The sequence below is a fragment of the Nymphalis io genome, chromosome 11 (genome assembly GCF_905147045.1).
Source record: "Nymphalis io chromosome 11, ilAglIoxx1.1, whole genome shotgun sequence".
In the NCBI taxonomy this organism is placed as follows: Eukaryota; Metazoa; Arthropoda; class Insecta; order Lepidoptera; family Nymphalidae; genus Nymphalis; species Nymphalis io.
In genome coordinates, this window is record NC_065898.1 from 10,635,884 (window position 1) to 10,651,689 (window position 15,806).

General features: G+C 30.6%; 2 protein-coding genes across 2 annotated transcripts in view; both read left to right on the forward strand.

The window, feature by feature from the left end:
- Positions 1–9,331, forward strand: part of LOC126771740 (uncharacterized) — a 47,732-nt gene extending 38,401 nt beyond the window's left edge. Inside the window, exons 6-13 of the mRNA XM_050491809.1 lie at positions 3,134–3,405; positions 4,069–4,160; positions 4,309–4,467; positions 4,985–5,093; positions 5,364–5,533; positions 7,495–7,643; positions 8,107–8,214; positions 8,731–9,331. Coding sequence (XP_050347766.1) covers positions 3,134–3,405; positions 4,069–4,160; positions 4,309–4,467; positions 4,985–5,093; positions 5,364–5,533; positions 7,495–7,643; positions 8,107–8,214; positions 8,731–8,875 — 1,204 coding nt within the window. The 3' untranslated portion in view covers positions 8,876–9,331. The remainder of the gene's footprint in view (positions 1–3,133; positions 3,406–4,068; positions 4,161–4,308; positions 4,468–4,984; positions 5,094–5,363; positions 5,534–7,494; positions 7,644–8,106; positions 8,215–8,730) is intronic.
- Positions 9,332–11,102: 1,771 nt separating this feature from the next.
- Positions 11,103–13,667, forward strand: LOC126771753 (zinc finger protein 277). The gene is made up of 2 exons (XM_050491835.1): positions 11,103–11,431; positions 11,891–13,667. Exons 1-2 carry the CDS (start codon positions 11,182–11,184, stop codon positions 12,946–12,948), a joined length of 1,308 nt encoding a protein of 435 aa, XP_050347792.1. The 5' UTR covers positions 11,103–11,181; the 3' UTR covers positions 12,949–13,667.
- The last annotated feature ends 2,139 nt before the right edge of the window (positions 13,668–15,806 follow it).

Genomic DNA, 15,806 nt, shown 5'->3' on the forward strand with positions numbered 1-15,806 from the left:
CGTCTTGATTTCCTGATTGATCGATTCGGTTACTTTTGCTCCACGCTTCCAATCCATACTTTCGTCATCTTCTATTACCTGTTTTCGCGCCAACCTACACGCTTCGCTTCTGCGAAAGGCTTCCGTCAGCCGTTAGCCATGGCCGACAAGCAATTGTGGAAGTATTTACAGTATCCGGATTTCACCTACACTGCCCTTTCGGACGTATTCTTAGGAACTTCCATAATAAGCTTACGAAGTGGTGCTCCGAATAGATGCCATTTCCAACATATATCGTTTTTGTAACTAATAGATTAAACGATTCTAAATTAACCCAAGGCTTTATTTTACAATTGAATGAAATTATTCTACAACGATATTTATATATTTTTTCAATTGCAATAGTTATTTATTTTACTTATGGTTTTTTTTATCAAAGCTTTTAATTTTTACTATTGATCGCTAAGGTCGCCACTATTTATTTATTTATTTATTTATAATAGCACACTTACAACATACATATATATACATTTACTGGTGGTAGAGCTTTGTGCAAGCTCGTCTGGGTAGGTACCACCCACTCATCAGATATTCTACCATAAAACAGCAGTACTTGGTATTGTTGTGTTCCGGTTTGAAGGGTGAGTGAGCCAGTGTAATTACAGGCACAAGGGACATAACATCTTAGTTCCCAAGGTTGGTGGCGCATTGGTGATGTAAGCGATGGTTAACATTTCTTACAATGCCAATGTCTAAGGGCTTTTGGTGACCACTTACCATCAGGTGGCCCATATGCTCGTCCGCCTTATTATTCTATAAAAAAATACATAAAAAGCATTGAAAAGATTAATTTACAAAACAATAATACTATATCTAATATGCATGTCAATTACAAGTGTATATAGCACTTCCAGATTCATCTAATCAAATTCAAATAAAAAGTAACAAAAAATCATCAAAAAGTAATTTTTAAAAAACGTCAAAATTAAATAATGAATACTGTCATCATTATAATAAAAAATCAATCGGTGAAATCATAATTAAAAATTATTAAAAGTATTAATTATTTAAAAATTTGAAGAAAACATAAATTAATTTGTTTACTAGTATTAATTTTTCTGAGAATACTAGCATTTATTTTTCCACTCTTAAGTGCAGTTTGTTTTTTTGTTTACAAAACAGAAACCTCTGCCAATTTATATATAAATAATTAAAATATGTTTGAAATTCTAGACGGCAAATATTATTAAAATATAACTTATTTTATAAAATTTTACTATTTTTATTTATTTTTATAATTCTTCATAAAGAAACAGAATAACGACGCTAAAGATGCGTATAGAGTAAAAACTCAAAGAGTTACGAGATTCTATAAACGTAACTCACCTTACCTTTAAAGAAATTGAATAGAATTTTTCAAAACCCTTTACCTACTTAAAACGTGATCGTACGCAACGCTTTAACTTTTTTAATCGATAAAAAAATCAATTGAATGATTCCATAGTAATCGCAATTGCTAACGATTACTAAAAACGTATCTTACTATTTGCAGTGTACAACAAAAAAAATCCTAGGATATTATTTTATGGAAATTAAAAACGAGATCTTTAAGACCACGTATTATATAATTATTTCTTCTAAAAAAAGTCTTAAAACTCTAAGTTATTACAAATACATCTTTATATATTTAATTCTTCTGCATGTGTGTATCATGACTCATGACTAAATTTTGAAGGTTTTTTTTTATTTGTGCTTAAGATTGTGCTTTAGATTGTATACGATAGGAAACGCTTATATTATGTTTCAGGGTTCTTTTCACCCGTACGAAGTATTCACCCGATCAACTTTTAATAATATAAAATTTCATATAAAAAAGCTGAGATGGCCCAGTGGTTCGAACGCGTGAATCTTAACCGATGATCGTGGGTTCAAACCCGGGCAAGCACCACTGAATTTTCATGTGCTTAATTTGTGTTAATAATTCATCTCGTGCTTGACGGTGAAGGAAAACATCGTGAGGAAACCTGCATGTGTCTAATTTCATTGAAATCCTGCCACATGTGTATTCTACCAACCCGCATTGGAGAAGCGTAATGGAATAAGCTCCAAACCTTCTCCTCAAAAGGGAGAGGAGGCCTTAGCAGTGGGACATTAACAGGCTGTTACTGTTACTTATATAAAATTTCAATCACAGAAACTATATTTACCTCGAAAATAATGTAAAAGAAAATTTAATGGCAATCTAATGTTTCTGTAATTAAAGCCAATCTACATAGCAATCTACAGAAGGCGTTTCTCGTGCTTTTCCTCCTAAATATATAAACCACATACGCATTAACTGTGTATAATTATTGTTAATATTTTATTTTTCTGTACAATATATCCTTTGATACAACGTGTTGCGCTGAGATCCTTAGTGCAGCGAATATCGAATATCGAATATCAATATTATTATTGGTAAATGCTTTATTACCATAAGGACATATGAGAACTTTTATAAAGAGCTAAAATGTTTATTATTTAACCCACCCGATGTACAAATAACATTTAAAGTTAATGTTAGACTATAATGATAACTTCGTAGTATTAAATGAATATTTAAAAAAAATATGAGTATCGTATCACAGATATTTTAGCTTCAATACAAGTAAGCATTAGACATCTCTTACAGGAAATCACAGTTATTTAGGAAAGTTAGACAAGTAAATTACTTCAGTAGTGATCGATTACTATATTTTGGATACATTCACAGTATTGTCTTACGGGACATTACTTTGTTAACGCTTCAAACATAGAAACTGTACCTATGCATTCGTTAAAATCGATCTGGTTGGACTATTTACAATTTACTCCTGCGGGATGTTGTGAACAAGAAATACTAACCGTAGCGTCACAATATATAGGGTTAAAACAATGTTACATGTTATATAAATATTGGTTACTTTGATAGAAACAGTGTCAAAAATTTCAGGCTAGTTTTTACATATATTAGATACAGTTATGCAGAATATCTAGTCATCATATTACAAAAAAACGCATCAAATTACAAGCGATTTCATGTGGATTATCTACACATATTCTGTAACATCTATTAATAGTCGTCATATATTTACATGTTTTTGTAGGTCTATCAACAGTTTCGTATTATTTTCAGTCCGATAGATCCACAAGAAACAACGTACTGTGTGGTTGCATCACACAGAAAAAACTACACATCCCTCTGTGCAGCACAATACGACGTCAGATCAAGTCGATCAGACAAACGGAATCGCTTTAGTTCAGACGAGGAGTCGAATGAAACAAATCGCTTGAAACTAAATTCGGTCAACCAAACATTATCTGAGACCAACAAAATTGACTTCGACACAGATGGATTTAATATCTTCGAAGAGAACTTTAAAAGCGTCTACAGAAGGAAGAAATTCGGTAAGTTAATAAAATGTTCATTTATTTATTGGTTTTACAATTTAGTTATTACAATTGTGTACAGGGACGGCAAATGACTATCTATATCATAAGAAAACAGAGATAAGATGTGCCAGTATCTATAAAATATCTATCTGTTAATGAAAATTTTTACATTCAAACCCGGGAAAGCACTATTGGGTTTTCATAAAGTTAATTTGTATTTATAATCTGCCACTTGTGAATCCACCAATCCGCATTGAAACATTTTAAGCTCCACACACTTCCTCAAAAATAAAGAAGGTATTTACGTAACAGTGGAGAATTTACAAGATTACATCTCAACAGAGGGGGACTCTAGAAAACATTACAAATATGTATGAATTATTATTGCTTGTAAACAAAACAAGCTGCTTAAAATATTGAATAAGATTTGCTAATATCACAAGAAGAATTGACTTATAAAATCATTACAATTATCAAATAATATTTTTGAAACAAACAATTTGAATTTACTTAATTTTCTTGTTTTTCTTAATGGCCATGTTAATCATGGCAAGTATGGTAAAAATGAGAATATTCAAAGATTTCAATCTGTAATGTTCCGTTGTCAAGCCGTTTTATATTTCCGTAATGAGCTTTCATTGCATCAATAAATTTAAACTATTTTTTTTAACTGAACAGGTCGTAGTACAAGAGTATCGAATGAGGATCCAGTTATCGCGTGTGTCGGAGACAGGACGCACCATTTAATTGAAAATTTAGATCCAAGCACGGTATGTTCTTAAATTACAACTGTCGGGAAATTAAGTTAATTATAGAGATAAGAATTTGTCTTGCTCAAATTTTTGCGTCAATTATCGTTAAAATCGCTCCAGTCTTAAAATTTTACTGTATTCATCATCTTGTGGCTATTTGTTGCAGACGTATTTTGTTAGTGTATTCGGTGTAGCAAGAGATCGACGAGCTGGTTCTTTACTTGCAACAGGCAACGTCCGACCTCGAACGTCCACAGCCAAAAGACTACGAGAAAATATACCGTATAAAGCTGATATAAAAGGAAAAAACGTTTATTACTTAAAGGTAAGAGACTTCAAGTTATCCATTTTATTATTCCAACGTGGAATTAATGTGACCTTATTATAATACAGTTTTGGAAATATGAGTTTCTCAGTTGCCTCATTTCAAAGCGAAGGTACTTAATTTGAATAATAATATAAGTATCGCACGTTCTCGTAAGTATTTTTACTGATGGTATTAAAATTTGCACATGTCTTAGACTTTTTCTGAGACGATGTTAATTATCATCAAATCAAAGCGACCTTAGCATACATTTTACGCTGAATAATTATATTGACATTGCGTTTAGGTTTATAGTATGGTTTGAGCAAAATACAAAACAAATATGGTATTTCTAAATAAATAAAATTACTGTTTTTGCTAACTCTTAAATCTGTTTTTGTCTTAATTTTATTAATCAAATTTATTGAACTTATTTAATTTTATCCTATCTCCTATTATGGCTTAGAATATTTTGTATAATGAAAATAAAGAATATATTTTAAATTTATGTATTTTAAAAGGCTCGCTTACTTTTTAGACGACATCAGGCGGATCAGGTGTATGGCTGGTTGTATCTACTTGCGGTGGATCGGTTGATATAGAAGTATCAGTGAGAGGAAAACGATTATATGTAGCTAAAAATATAGGTTAGTGACGTGAACTAAGAGCTTTAAATATTTAAGCCACAGAAAATTGATTTCAAAAATTATCTCAACAAATTCATATAAGAAAGTCTAACTAAGAACAATATCTCAATAAAACACACTAGATTAAATTTTCTATCCAATAATTAATACAGAGTGCCAAGAAGACTTGCAATATTTTCTCCCTTAGTTACAAAACTAATTACTTGAGAGTCGTTACGAGTATTAGTATTTAATATACAGGAAATAATAATATGTAATAATGTATTTCAGAATCTCACTTAAAGTTTTATGTACCAGCGCCTATAACAAGTTCATCTATACAAGAAACTAGCGATGAAGGTTCTGTTCAATTCGACTCTAGCTCCGAAGAATCTAAAATAAGATACGTTTTGAGAGTAATACCGAATAAATGGTATCGCGACGAAGCGGTCACACTCGAGGTAAGGATTTAGCACTCATTTTTATATATTAATTCGAACTTGAACTTGTCGAAAAAAACAGTGTTGTAAATAATTGAATGAAATAACCATTTTTCTACAATTACTACAATCATTTTAAAGCTTTCCTATCTGACTAGCTAAATCTAGGACTAGCTTAAGATTGCTATATTTTGAGGTATAGTCCAAGAGTTTAGAATCTGCAAGTTTTCACATCTTAACTATATTCCTTTAAACTTTTAATTAAAAATTGTTCAACAGTTTTATATATAACTTTCTGTACTACGCGAGTTCACATTTGTTAAATTTACTTTAAACATGTCTGTTTTATTAGGCCGCAATATAAAGCTGTGAAAACTATAACCATCATTAATAATTGGACTATCTAATGCAAACATAATTCATTAAATCGTACTGGTCGTTTCAAAGATTAGAGCGTTCAATCATTCAAATTCAGCTTAGCGTTAAATAAAAAACTTTTTTGAGTGAAGGGTAAACGTTCACGGTCAAATCGTATGAAACTTTTCAAAAACGAAACGTTTCACTTTTTTTATGAATCCGCGTTATTTTTACTTTTTATAGTCTATCTAGTTCACTCCGTTAAAGTAAAAACTAACTTCATATCCGACTAAAAAGTATATAAAAGATTTCTAGTATTCTGAAATAAAAAAATAATATTGTAAGGTTATGAAAGTTGTATATTACTTATGTATATATGTGTCTGTATTTGTGTGTGTGTATAATTTTGAAAAAATATAAAACAAATCTGTGTAATATGGGTATATAGTATGACATTCGGATAAAAAATATAAGTAATACTTTTGTATATCATCAGCGATATTACTTGAAAATTTTCAGACAATTTTTTTTGAAGAGCGAAGCGATAAATTTGGTGAATTTTGTTAAAGAGATAGCTTAACCGGTATCAACGGTACGTCATACTTACTTTTGAAAATTTAATACAACATAATTTTTATAATATACTTTTTATTAAGTATCTACAACTTATTTCTTGCCTCAATATATAAAAAAAAAGAAATAGCAGATATTTTTATCAACATTTTAAAAAGTAATTAATGAGAAAACAAATTATATTTACTTTTAGAATGATTCATGTTAATTTCTATAAAATGTAAGATTTTCAAATAAGGTATATTTGTTTGTTGTATATTTAATGTTGAAAGGAGATAGTTGAACAAATAAAGGAATTGCATAAACATTACTTTAGTTACAGCACTTTCAAAGTACTAATTGCATTCAACAACGGACTGTTAAACTGATCAAGTTACGCAAAAATAAAAGTCTTAAGACATTGGAACAAGCGATGTAGTGACTAGCTGTAAAATTTAAGACTTTTAGTAACACTTGTTGACGTTCTTGCATGTGTGCACCTATATATTTGATTATATACATAAATACCTGGCGTTATGTGTAAAAAACACTTATTATTACATATAAAAAATATATGTTATAATTATGCATATCATGTTTAAGTGTTGTTGTATTTTTGATACAAATGGAACGTGGATATTTAATTTTCTTTAGTTTAACCCTGTCATAGTCAAGTTACCCCTTTTTTTTTTTTTTTGTCTCGCTGGAAAAACACATTTATGTGTTTCCCCCACATGAGGTGGGGGGGTATGTGGGACTCGCCGGCGCTGAAGGCGCCGGAATACCCACTAAAAACCAGCGGTACCCACTCCATCTTGTCGGGGGACGTCACGGGATCGCTTGCGCATACTACCGTGCCGTCCCGACGATTGGCCCGTGGTCAAGTTACCCTGGACTGCTAATGGGTTAACGGATAGTGCTTAAGCTCTCTTAACCTACCTCACCCACAATTGATGTAGATTACATAGATTATATACCATTAACTTAAGACGTCTTAAAAGTATATTCTGAAAGATTTTCGAGGTCAAAGCCTGCCTTCGTGAACTACATAAAAACAAAATGAATTGTTCCAGCTAACAGCTTCAACGTCAAGGTGGGGTATGAGTACTCCAGAACTGGTAGAAGATGGTGGCACAGTTCGTGAACTGAGACCGAAAAGATCATGTAAATCCGTAGACATTGCCTTTCTACCCGCTACACATAATGCTACTGACGTTATTAGGTAATTTTCAATTAAATGAACGCTACAATTTGTTAATTTTTGCGTAATTTATAGTCATTTGCCTCATAAAGCGCTTTAAGCATTACATGTTGACTATTGGAATTACGATTTTTTGCACTTGAACCCAGTCAATCACATTCGCGTGTAGAAAAATAAACTTTAAATGGTAAGTATATGAATGGTTTCGGTAGTCAAACAGTACATATTGTATCGAATCTAAAGTTATCATCGATTTGAATATAAAAATATGGAAAACAGAAAATGCTAAAAGTAAAAAGAGATCAAACGTAGTATTAAAAATGAAATATTAAAAATTTCAAAAATTAATTATAAGGCGTAACTAAAAGTACTATGTGATGGAGGAGCCCAAGTAAAAGGAGCCAAATTTTTTATAAAGTAAAATTACTTTTTTTTTTTTTATTTTTTGTAAACGTATTTATATTTAAATATTTTATTTTTTCAGATATTGTATATTTTCTCGTGAAATAATTAATAGCGACAGCACGATTTGCGCTTTATCTAAAAAATCTTCAACGAATACTCAATGTATAAGTCATATGCAGCGGCCACCGTAAGTAAACCTTCTATTAAGATAATAATAAGATTATATTAATTTTTAAGAAATATATATCAGATTTTTTTAAATTTTATGATTCCCATATTCAATAGTGGGAATTTGAATACTGTAAAGTAAAAGCCTGTAAATGTCTCTCATCAGAACTAATGTAATCTCTCCTCTTGAGAAGAAAGTTTTTGTAGGTAATTGCCCCACGGTGCTTCAATGTTTTGACAGGTTTCTCCACAATGGCAATCACCGCCACCGAATATGAGATTCTTTTTTGAAAGTGATATGACCACTTTATTAATTAAAAAACACCCAACAACTGTACAAAAATTGTTTATATTAAACATCAGCAGTTTTGGAGAAATACGAGACCAAACTAATGGACTTTAATTATTTAATTTTATTACACCAGTCATTCTGCTGTATAAATAGTTCCCTACTTCTAAACTTGATAACTTTATCAAGCAAATCCCTGGTATCTGTACCTGAGGCAACTCGATGTTTAATGAAGATTAATTTCAGAACAAGAGTAATCGTACAAAAAGTCGTCGGCTTAAAAGCGGGAAGAAGGTATGCCGTACAAGTAACTGCCTCTTCTAAAGGAAGCTCCGTGCCATACAACATTTTATACGTTGATACGAATGTGTCTTGTAAAGATGAAAATTAATTGTATTTAGCGCGTTAAAAAATCAGTATTAGATATATTAGTTTTATTATCAAAGTACTTTAAATTTTACGACCTTACTTATAAACATTCTTTAGCGACTGTTCAGTTAAACAGTAACTTCAAACTTTCTGACATTAATTATTTGACATTCGAAAGAAGAAAAACGCATGTAACTACCCGCTAAACAATATTTATAAGTAAGGTTAAAGTAAGTGAATATTTTTCGACCGGTTGTACTGGTTTTAAAGCTTTTTGTGTACATATAAATCATAAAGCGCTGAAGAAATCTCTATTTATTTTTCTTTATCTTATTATACATAAAATACATTTATGAAATATAATTAATTATAAGATTTATATATAAGTTTATTTAAGGTATAAGAAAAAAATTAGGAGGCATTTTTTGTAATTACCTACCTACATACAAATTGTCGATAACATATTAATTTAAAGCTATAACCTGATTGTTTTCCTAATAGATTTAAATGAATAATTATTAACCTTTTTTATATTATATATTATTATTATTATTATATATAATTTACTTATTGCATTTAGTTGAACAGATTGTAAGTTCCTACTATTTTTATGCAGAGTGTATTTAAAGAAGCAATTATTAAAAAATATAGATGATGAATTCTAAATGTTTTTTTTTTACCCCGATAATATTATTTTAAGGAAATTAAGTTTTATAATTGTTCTTATGGAATTAAATTAAACCAATAAATCTTAGTGTCGACTTTAAGACATTGTCTAATTATGCATAGTACGTTTTTTCCGACCTCATACTAAATGATTGTATCCCCTAAGTTATAGTAATATTATAACCCAATTTAAATTATTATTAAACGATATATTTTTTTAAACGCTTTATTAATAATAATAATAATAATGTCTTCCAGACCGATTAACCAAGGGAAAGAGAACCATCAAGAGAGATTAGCCAACTACGCAGGAGATATTAAAGTGCACAAGTCTGTGCGCAAACACAGGTGCACTCTCTATTCCCTAACTCTCATAATCCAATGGGACGGCAATCCGACACGATCGGACAGAGTTCAGGCGCAGGACCAACGGCTTTACGTGCTTTCCGAGGCACGGGAGTGTACACACTTCCAATTTCCAGACTCCGAGCTGCTACTGAGAATTTTCTGACAGAAAAACCCAATAACTTTTTATTGGCCCGACCTGGGAATTGAATCCAGGACCTCCGGGTCTGCGGCCTTACATCAAGCCACTAGACCAACGAGGCAGTTAAACGCTATATTATATTTTAATGGGACCTTAGTAAATAAGTTATCGATGACGGTCAATCAGATCAAGGAGCATACTAAAATTCTGTGACAGTTCGGGTTTTGCTATTTCATAGTAACAATATATAATTTACCCAAATTTTTCTTTATTAAACATTGTCTGTAGATTATTTATTTAACCGTTTTATAAGATTAAATGGTTTAGTGCCAATAAATAGATATAATTTATAACGATTGGGATAGTTCATATCATATTGAATTTAGCGTTCAGAACTCAAATATATTTAAAGAAAAATATAATAATTCTACTTAACTTAAACAATTTACTAATTAAACAAAAATATCACTAACCTTTAATTATTTATCCAAATTTAAATAACACACCAAATCATAAAAATTAAAGTAAATGACTTACTCAGTTAATTTTAAAAATCCAATTAAAACAAACAAACACTTAAGAAATTAAAAATCACGCCTAAATTAAAATTAATAAATAACTACCTTTCTAACCGCCAACAAAATGGCGCTTTGAAATTAGCGCGCCTTTTTTTATAACGCTGTTGTGGGGATAAAGGAATCTTCAAGGTATAGCATACATTAAGTATCCAGAAGTGAAATTAATTTTATTAGAACCTCGATTTGATCTTAATAAAAACAAAATAACAAACTAAAATACTAAACCATACAAATTTAAATATAATTTATTTAATAAATATTTAATACAATTGAACAAATCACAAGTCGCGCCAATAACCAAACAAACAAAATAGCGGCTTGAGATTTAGTGCGCGTCCTTTTTTCTCATTTGTAGGCATAAAGGAATCTCCTATATTATTATAGCTGTACTACTATATAATAACCTTCCGTGACATTTTAGATTTAGATTTTAGGCCGCTATCTATACATAATGATTATTAAGAAACTAAAATGTCAATGTCAGACTATCATCTGACAATCTGACATACTGAATGAGAGACGCGTGAAAGTCAGTGGCATCGAAAAAAACTATTTAATTACAAAATACTATAAATCAATTAAGATAATATAAAAATCATGTGTTCAAATGAAAAACAATTCTTCGGCCCCTTAACTTTACATCAAAAAAGTGAAAAACAATCTGTTTTTAAGTGTGAAAAACCGACAGAATGTGCCTGTATTTTGTGCGATGAAATATTCTCGTTACCGTCTTCTGAGAAGCAGTTTCTAACACATTTGTTTATGGAACATCGTTTAGTTATAGCTGATGTAAACGAAATCGCTGACTTCAGAAGCTATATGAAGTATTGGAAACAAAGATTTAAAGGTGAATTCAAAGTGTGTTTTACATATTCTGCTGCAAAAACCCTTTTTTTTATTTTATTTTTTTATAGAATAGGAAGGCGGACGAGCATAAGGGCCACCTGATGGGAAGTGGTCACCAAACGCCCTTAGACATTGGCATTGTAAGAAATGTCAACCATCTCTTATACAGCCAATGCGCCACCAACCTTGGGAACTAAGATTTTATGTCCCTTGTGCCTGTAATTACACTGGCTCACTCACCCTTCAAACCGGAACACAACAATAACAAGTACTGCTGTTTTGCGGTAGAATATCTGATGAGTGGGTGGTACCTACCCAGACGAGCTTGCACAAAGCTCTACCACCAGTAGTTAACCCTACTAAATTTTAAACTATAAGGAATCTAGCCGATTAAAGCTGTGACGATTAGCTCGTTACGTATATAAATATTATTATACTTATTTATTTATTTCTATTTCAGATCAAAATTTGCCATATTATTGTACAACAATGCTTCTTGATAACAAACCAGATGGAACTAAGTCTAAAAATGAAGAATACTTTCTTCTAAGCGATGTTTTACCTGAAGACAAAGAAGTACGGGAAAATATTAGACAGAGTAAATTAGAATTTCTATTAGAAAGGCATACATTTGAAAGAGAGGATAAAAATTACTCAAAAGAGTGCCTTTTTTGTCGATATGTTTCAAATGGTACCAGAGCAAGCTATTTAAATCATTTGTATGAGAAACATAATTTTCATATTGCAAAGCCTGATAATTTAATATTAGTGGATGACCTGGTGGATTTAATAGCTTCGAAATTAGAAAAACTTCATTGTATATTTTGTGAAGGTTTATTCAAAGATCGCACAATTCTAAAAGAGCACATGAGAAAGAAAGGACATAAACGAATAAACCCAGCAAATAAAGAATATGATAAATTCTTCTTAGTCAACTATGCTAGTGATAAACATACTGTGCCTACTCAAAGATTGAATAAACCAAATACATCGAAGTACCATTATAATGCTAATAAAGAAGATCATGAGCAGAATTCAAACATAGATAGTGATCCAGAATGGTCAGAGTGGACTGAAGAAAATGGACCTTTGATTACTTGCCTCCTTTGTGATCACACTGAAATGGAGTTTGAGAATATTCTAGATCACATGGAAAGAAAACATGAATTTTCCTTTTCAAAAGCGACCTCTGGTTTTGATTTTTATCATAAAATAAAAATTGTCAATTACATCCGACGTCAAATACATTTAAAACAGTGTCTGTCTTGTGAAACAAAGTTTGACGATTCAAGAAATTTGGAAAAGCATTTAAAGGAAATGAAACATTGGATTCTGCATAAGGAGAAGTGGGACCAACCTGAATATTACTTTCCGACTTACGAAGATGATTTGTTCCTGTGTTTTATTCATGATGAAGATGAAAGTTGGTGGTCCAGTGACGAGCAGGAAGTCGAAAACCAGAATAATATGTGTGATAGTATTTCAAAAGAAATGGCACTATCTGTTCTAAGTGATTAAAGCATAATCTATAAAAAGTTTTTAAAATTTATATCTTCTAATATCTATCTTATATTTATGATTTAGTATTTTCAACAAAATCAATCTGTTGATGTATAAAGAATAATCAATAAATATCAGTGAAAGTATTTATGTATAAATGTGTATAGATTAATATAGTCTTAAATAATGCTTAACTACAAAAATTACTAAACCAATTTACATAAAAAATTATACTAGAAGCATTTCTTAGAATGTTATAAATAATATTATTAAATAATTATTCATCTATTTCAAATTTAGAATATTTGAAAAGCGATGTGATGTGTTAAGTGTGAATTTCAAGTTATTATTAATAAATTTAAATAAGATAATAGTTATTATGAAAGACTTTATTGATAGATTATGAAAGCAATACTTTTGTTTCAAGCTAGTTATTTCTGGATTTTGTGAACAAACTATTAACCAGTTGTAACTGGATATTAATAAGCAATCTAAGACGCTGGTGTAAATGAAGGTTGTAAAAGTAATTAATGTTTTTGAAGTATAGTGTGTATAATAAGTATGGCTGTTACAATTAAATATATTTTGCTTACTTGAAAAATATATTTAGTTGACAAGCAAAATTTATTTTTGTAAGTTCTCTTAGTTTAGTAAAATAAACTACAAATCTGGCATTAAAAAGATTTTATGTCATTAATGAGAAAAATAAAAGGAAAAACAATAACTGTTTTTAAAAATTATGCATTATATAATATATATCCAATACATTCTTAGGAATTCGAGAAAGACTGTCTTCTCTGTGTTTCAGTATTTCAAATAACCTAATTATTTGATAATTTATAAGAGATCACAAAACATCTTTTCTGTAATAAAACTAAGAACTATATTCAAATTACAATGTTATTTTAATAACATTTTTAATGATAAAGATTTCTAAGCGTACGGTTGTATATTATAAATTATAAAAATAAGTTTTTTTGTATAATTTTATGCTTGTGTTTATGAATTGTTCTATAATTGCTTGTGTCTTAAAAAAAATATATCATTTCAAAATATGTGTAATCAAATTTATTAAACGTCGATCGGAAAAATATGCAAAAAAAAAACGTTTTATTGTTTTGTTTTAATTAGGCAACAATTTTCCTTTTAACCTTGAAACTGACCAGCCTAGAATTATTTCTTATTTTAAATTTAGGAGAAAAAAAGTGTCTTAAATTCTGGGAACAATTGAATGTATTTATCAAAAGAAGTTTTCTTTGGTCTTGACATAAATGTATTTGAAAAGTTATAATATTTGTATTAAAGAAAGATTGTGTTGGAGAAGGTTATAAAAATTAGGCAGTAGCAAAAATAATAAAGAATAATGATATTCAACAATATAGTCTACATTTCTAAACTGCTAAATTCTCAACCTTGAGTTGAGTTTAAGTTAAAAGTAAACCTATTTGCTCATAAAGTACCTATACAATTGATTGGCATTTTCAATCCAATCTAAAATCGAAAATTCAATAACTTTTATAGGGGGCTTAAATTCCTTTATCAAAAGCAAGCAATGTATTCAGGCTACAGTTTTTTTTTTATTTAACGATCGTTTCAATGTGTTTGATTGCCTAACGTTTACAATATCTTTTACACATACATGATCTTTATACATTTCAAATAAACGTCAGAGCGGATAAAACGTCCATAGCGTTCAACAAATATATTTTTCTAACAACAGCAATTCATGGAGAGTACAATATTGTGCAACGCCAATGCTTCCAAATGCAATGGAATTGAGTAAATTTTTATTGAAGTAACTCGATTGTTTCTAACCTTCAATTTATTATAGAACCGTATTCAACAGATTATTATATTATGGTGTTATACACTTAAATTGTTTTAACTCAATCGTTATAGTTACAATGGTAATGTTATATTATTATACAATCTTTCGTTATATTATTATACTATCATCATAATACAAGCGGTTGGAACTCGAGTCATACCTACAAGTAAACTATGGAATGCTCTGCCTGAGTCCGTATTTCCCGATAGGTACAATGTTGGTGTCTTCAAATCCAGAGTAAACAGGTTTCTTATAGGCAAGCGTGCTACATCTTAGACCGTGTCGATGCTTAACATCAGGAAGTCAACGGTCAAACGCTGGCCTATCAATTGTAAAAAAAAAAAAAAGTTCGGTATACACTCGGTACAAAACAATCGCGAATGCGCCGCAGTGACGAACGAACGGTGTGTTGATTTGTGAATATTTGAAAGTAGGTAGATGAAATTAAAATACTATAGGCGGGCAGCCCTTTCGCGTGTTTTCGTACCAAGCGGCTGTACACAATATTGTATAAATATAACAATATTGTATAAATATAACAGTTACCTACTTCGTTATCATATTGGGAGATGTCATTTCTTCATCCTTATGTATTTTCGACCATTATCCACTCCATCTTCTATTGGAAACATTATATGTTTGTTCCTTCCATAATATTCTTGCTTTAATGATGTGAAAGTCAGTTTGTTCTGCTTTCACGTCTTAGCTGCTGAACCAATCATCATGTAATTTTGCATACACGTTGTCTGGGTTAAAGAAAAGGTCAAGGGTACCTAGCATCACCACCTCCGGCCCCACACGCGGGCAAAGCCACGTTTGGAGTTTTGTTACAAATAAATGAAAATTATACAATAGTCTGCTTGAAAATTAATCCCTCCGCCCGGAGATAGCTAAACTTACTATGGCCATGGTAACGGGCGGCGTGAACGAAGGTGTGATGGGCGAAGCGGCAATTCGCGCGGCGCGGCTTTTGGCAGTTGCGATCACCACTGCGTCTATTATAGATGGAGATTATAATATTATTTACATATATCAATGTTGTTTCGAC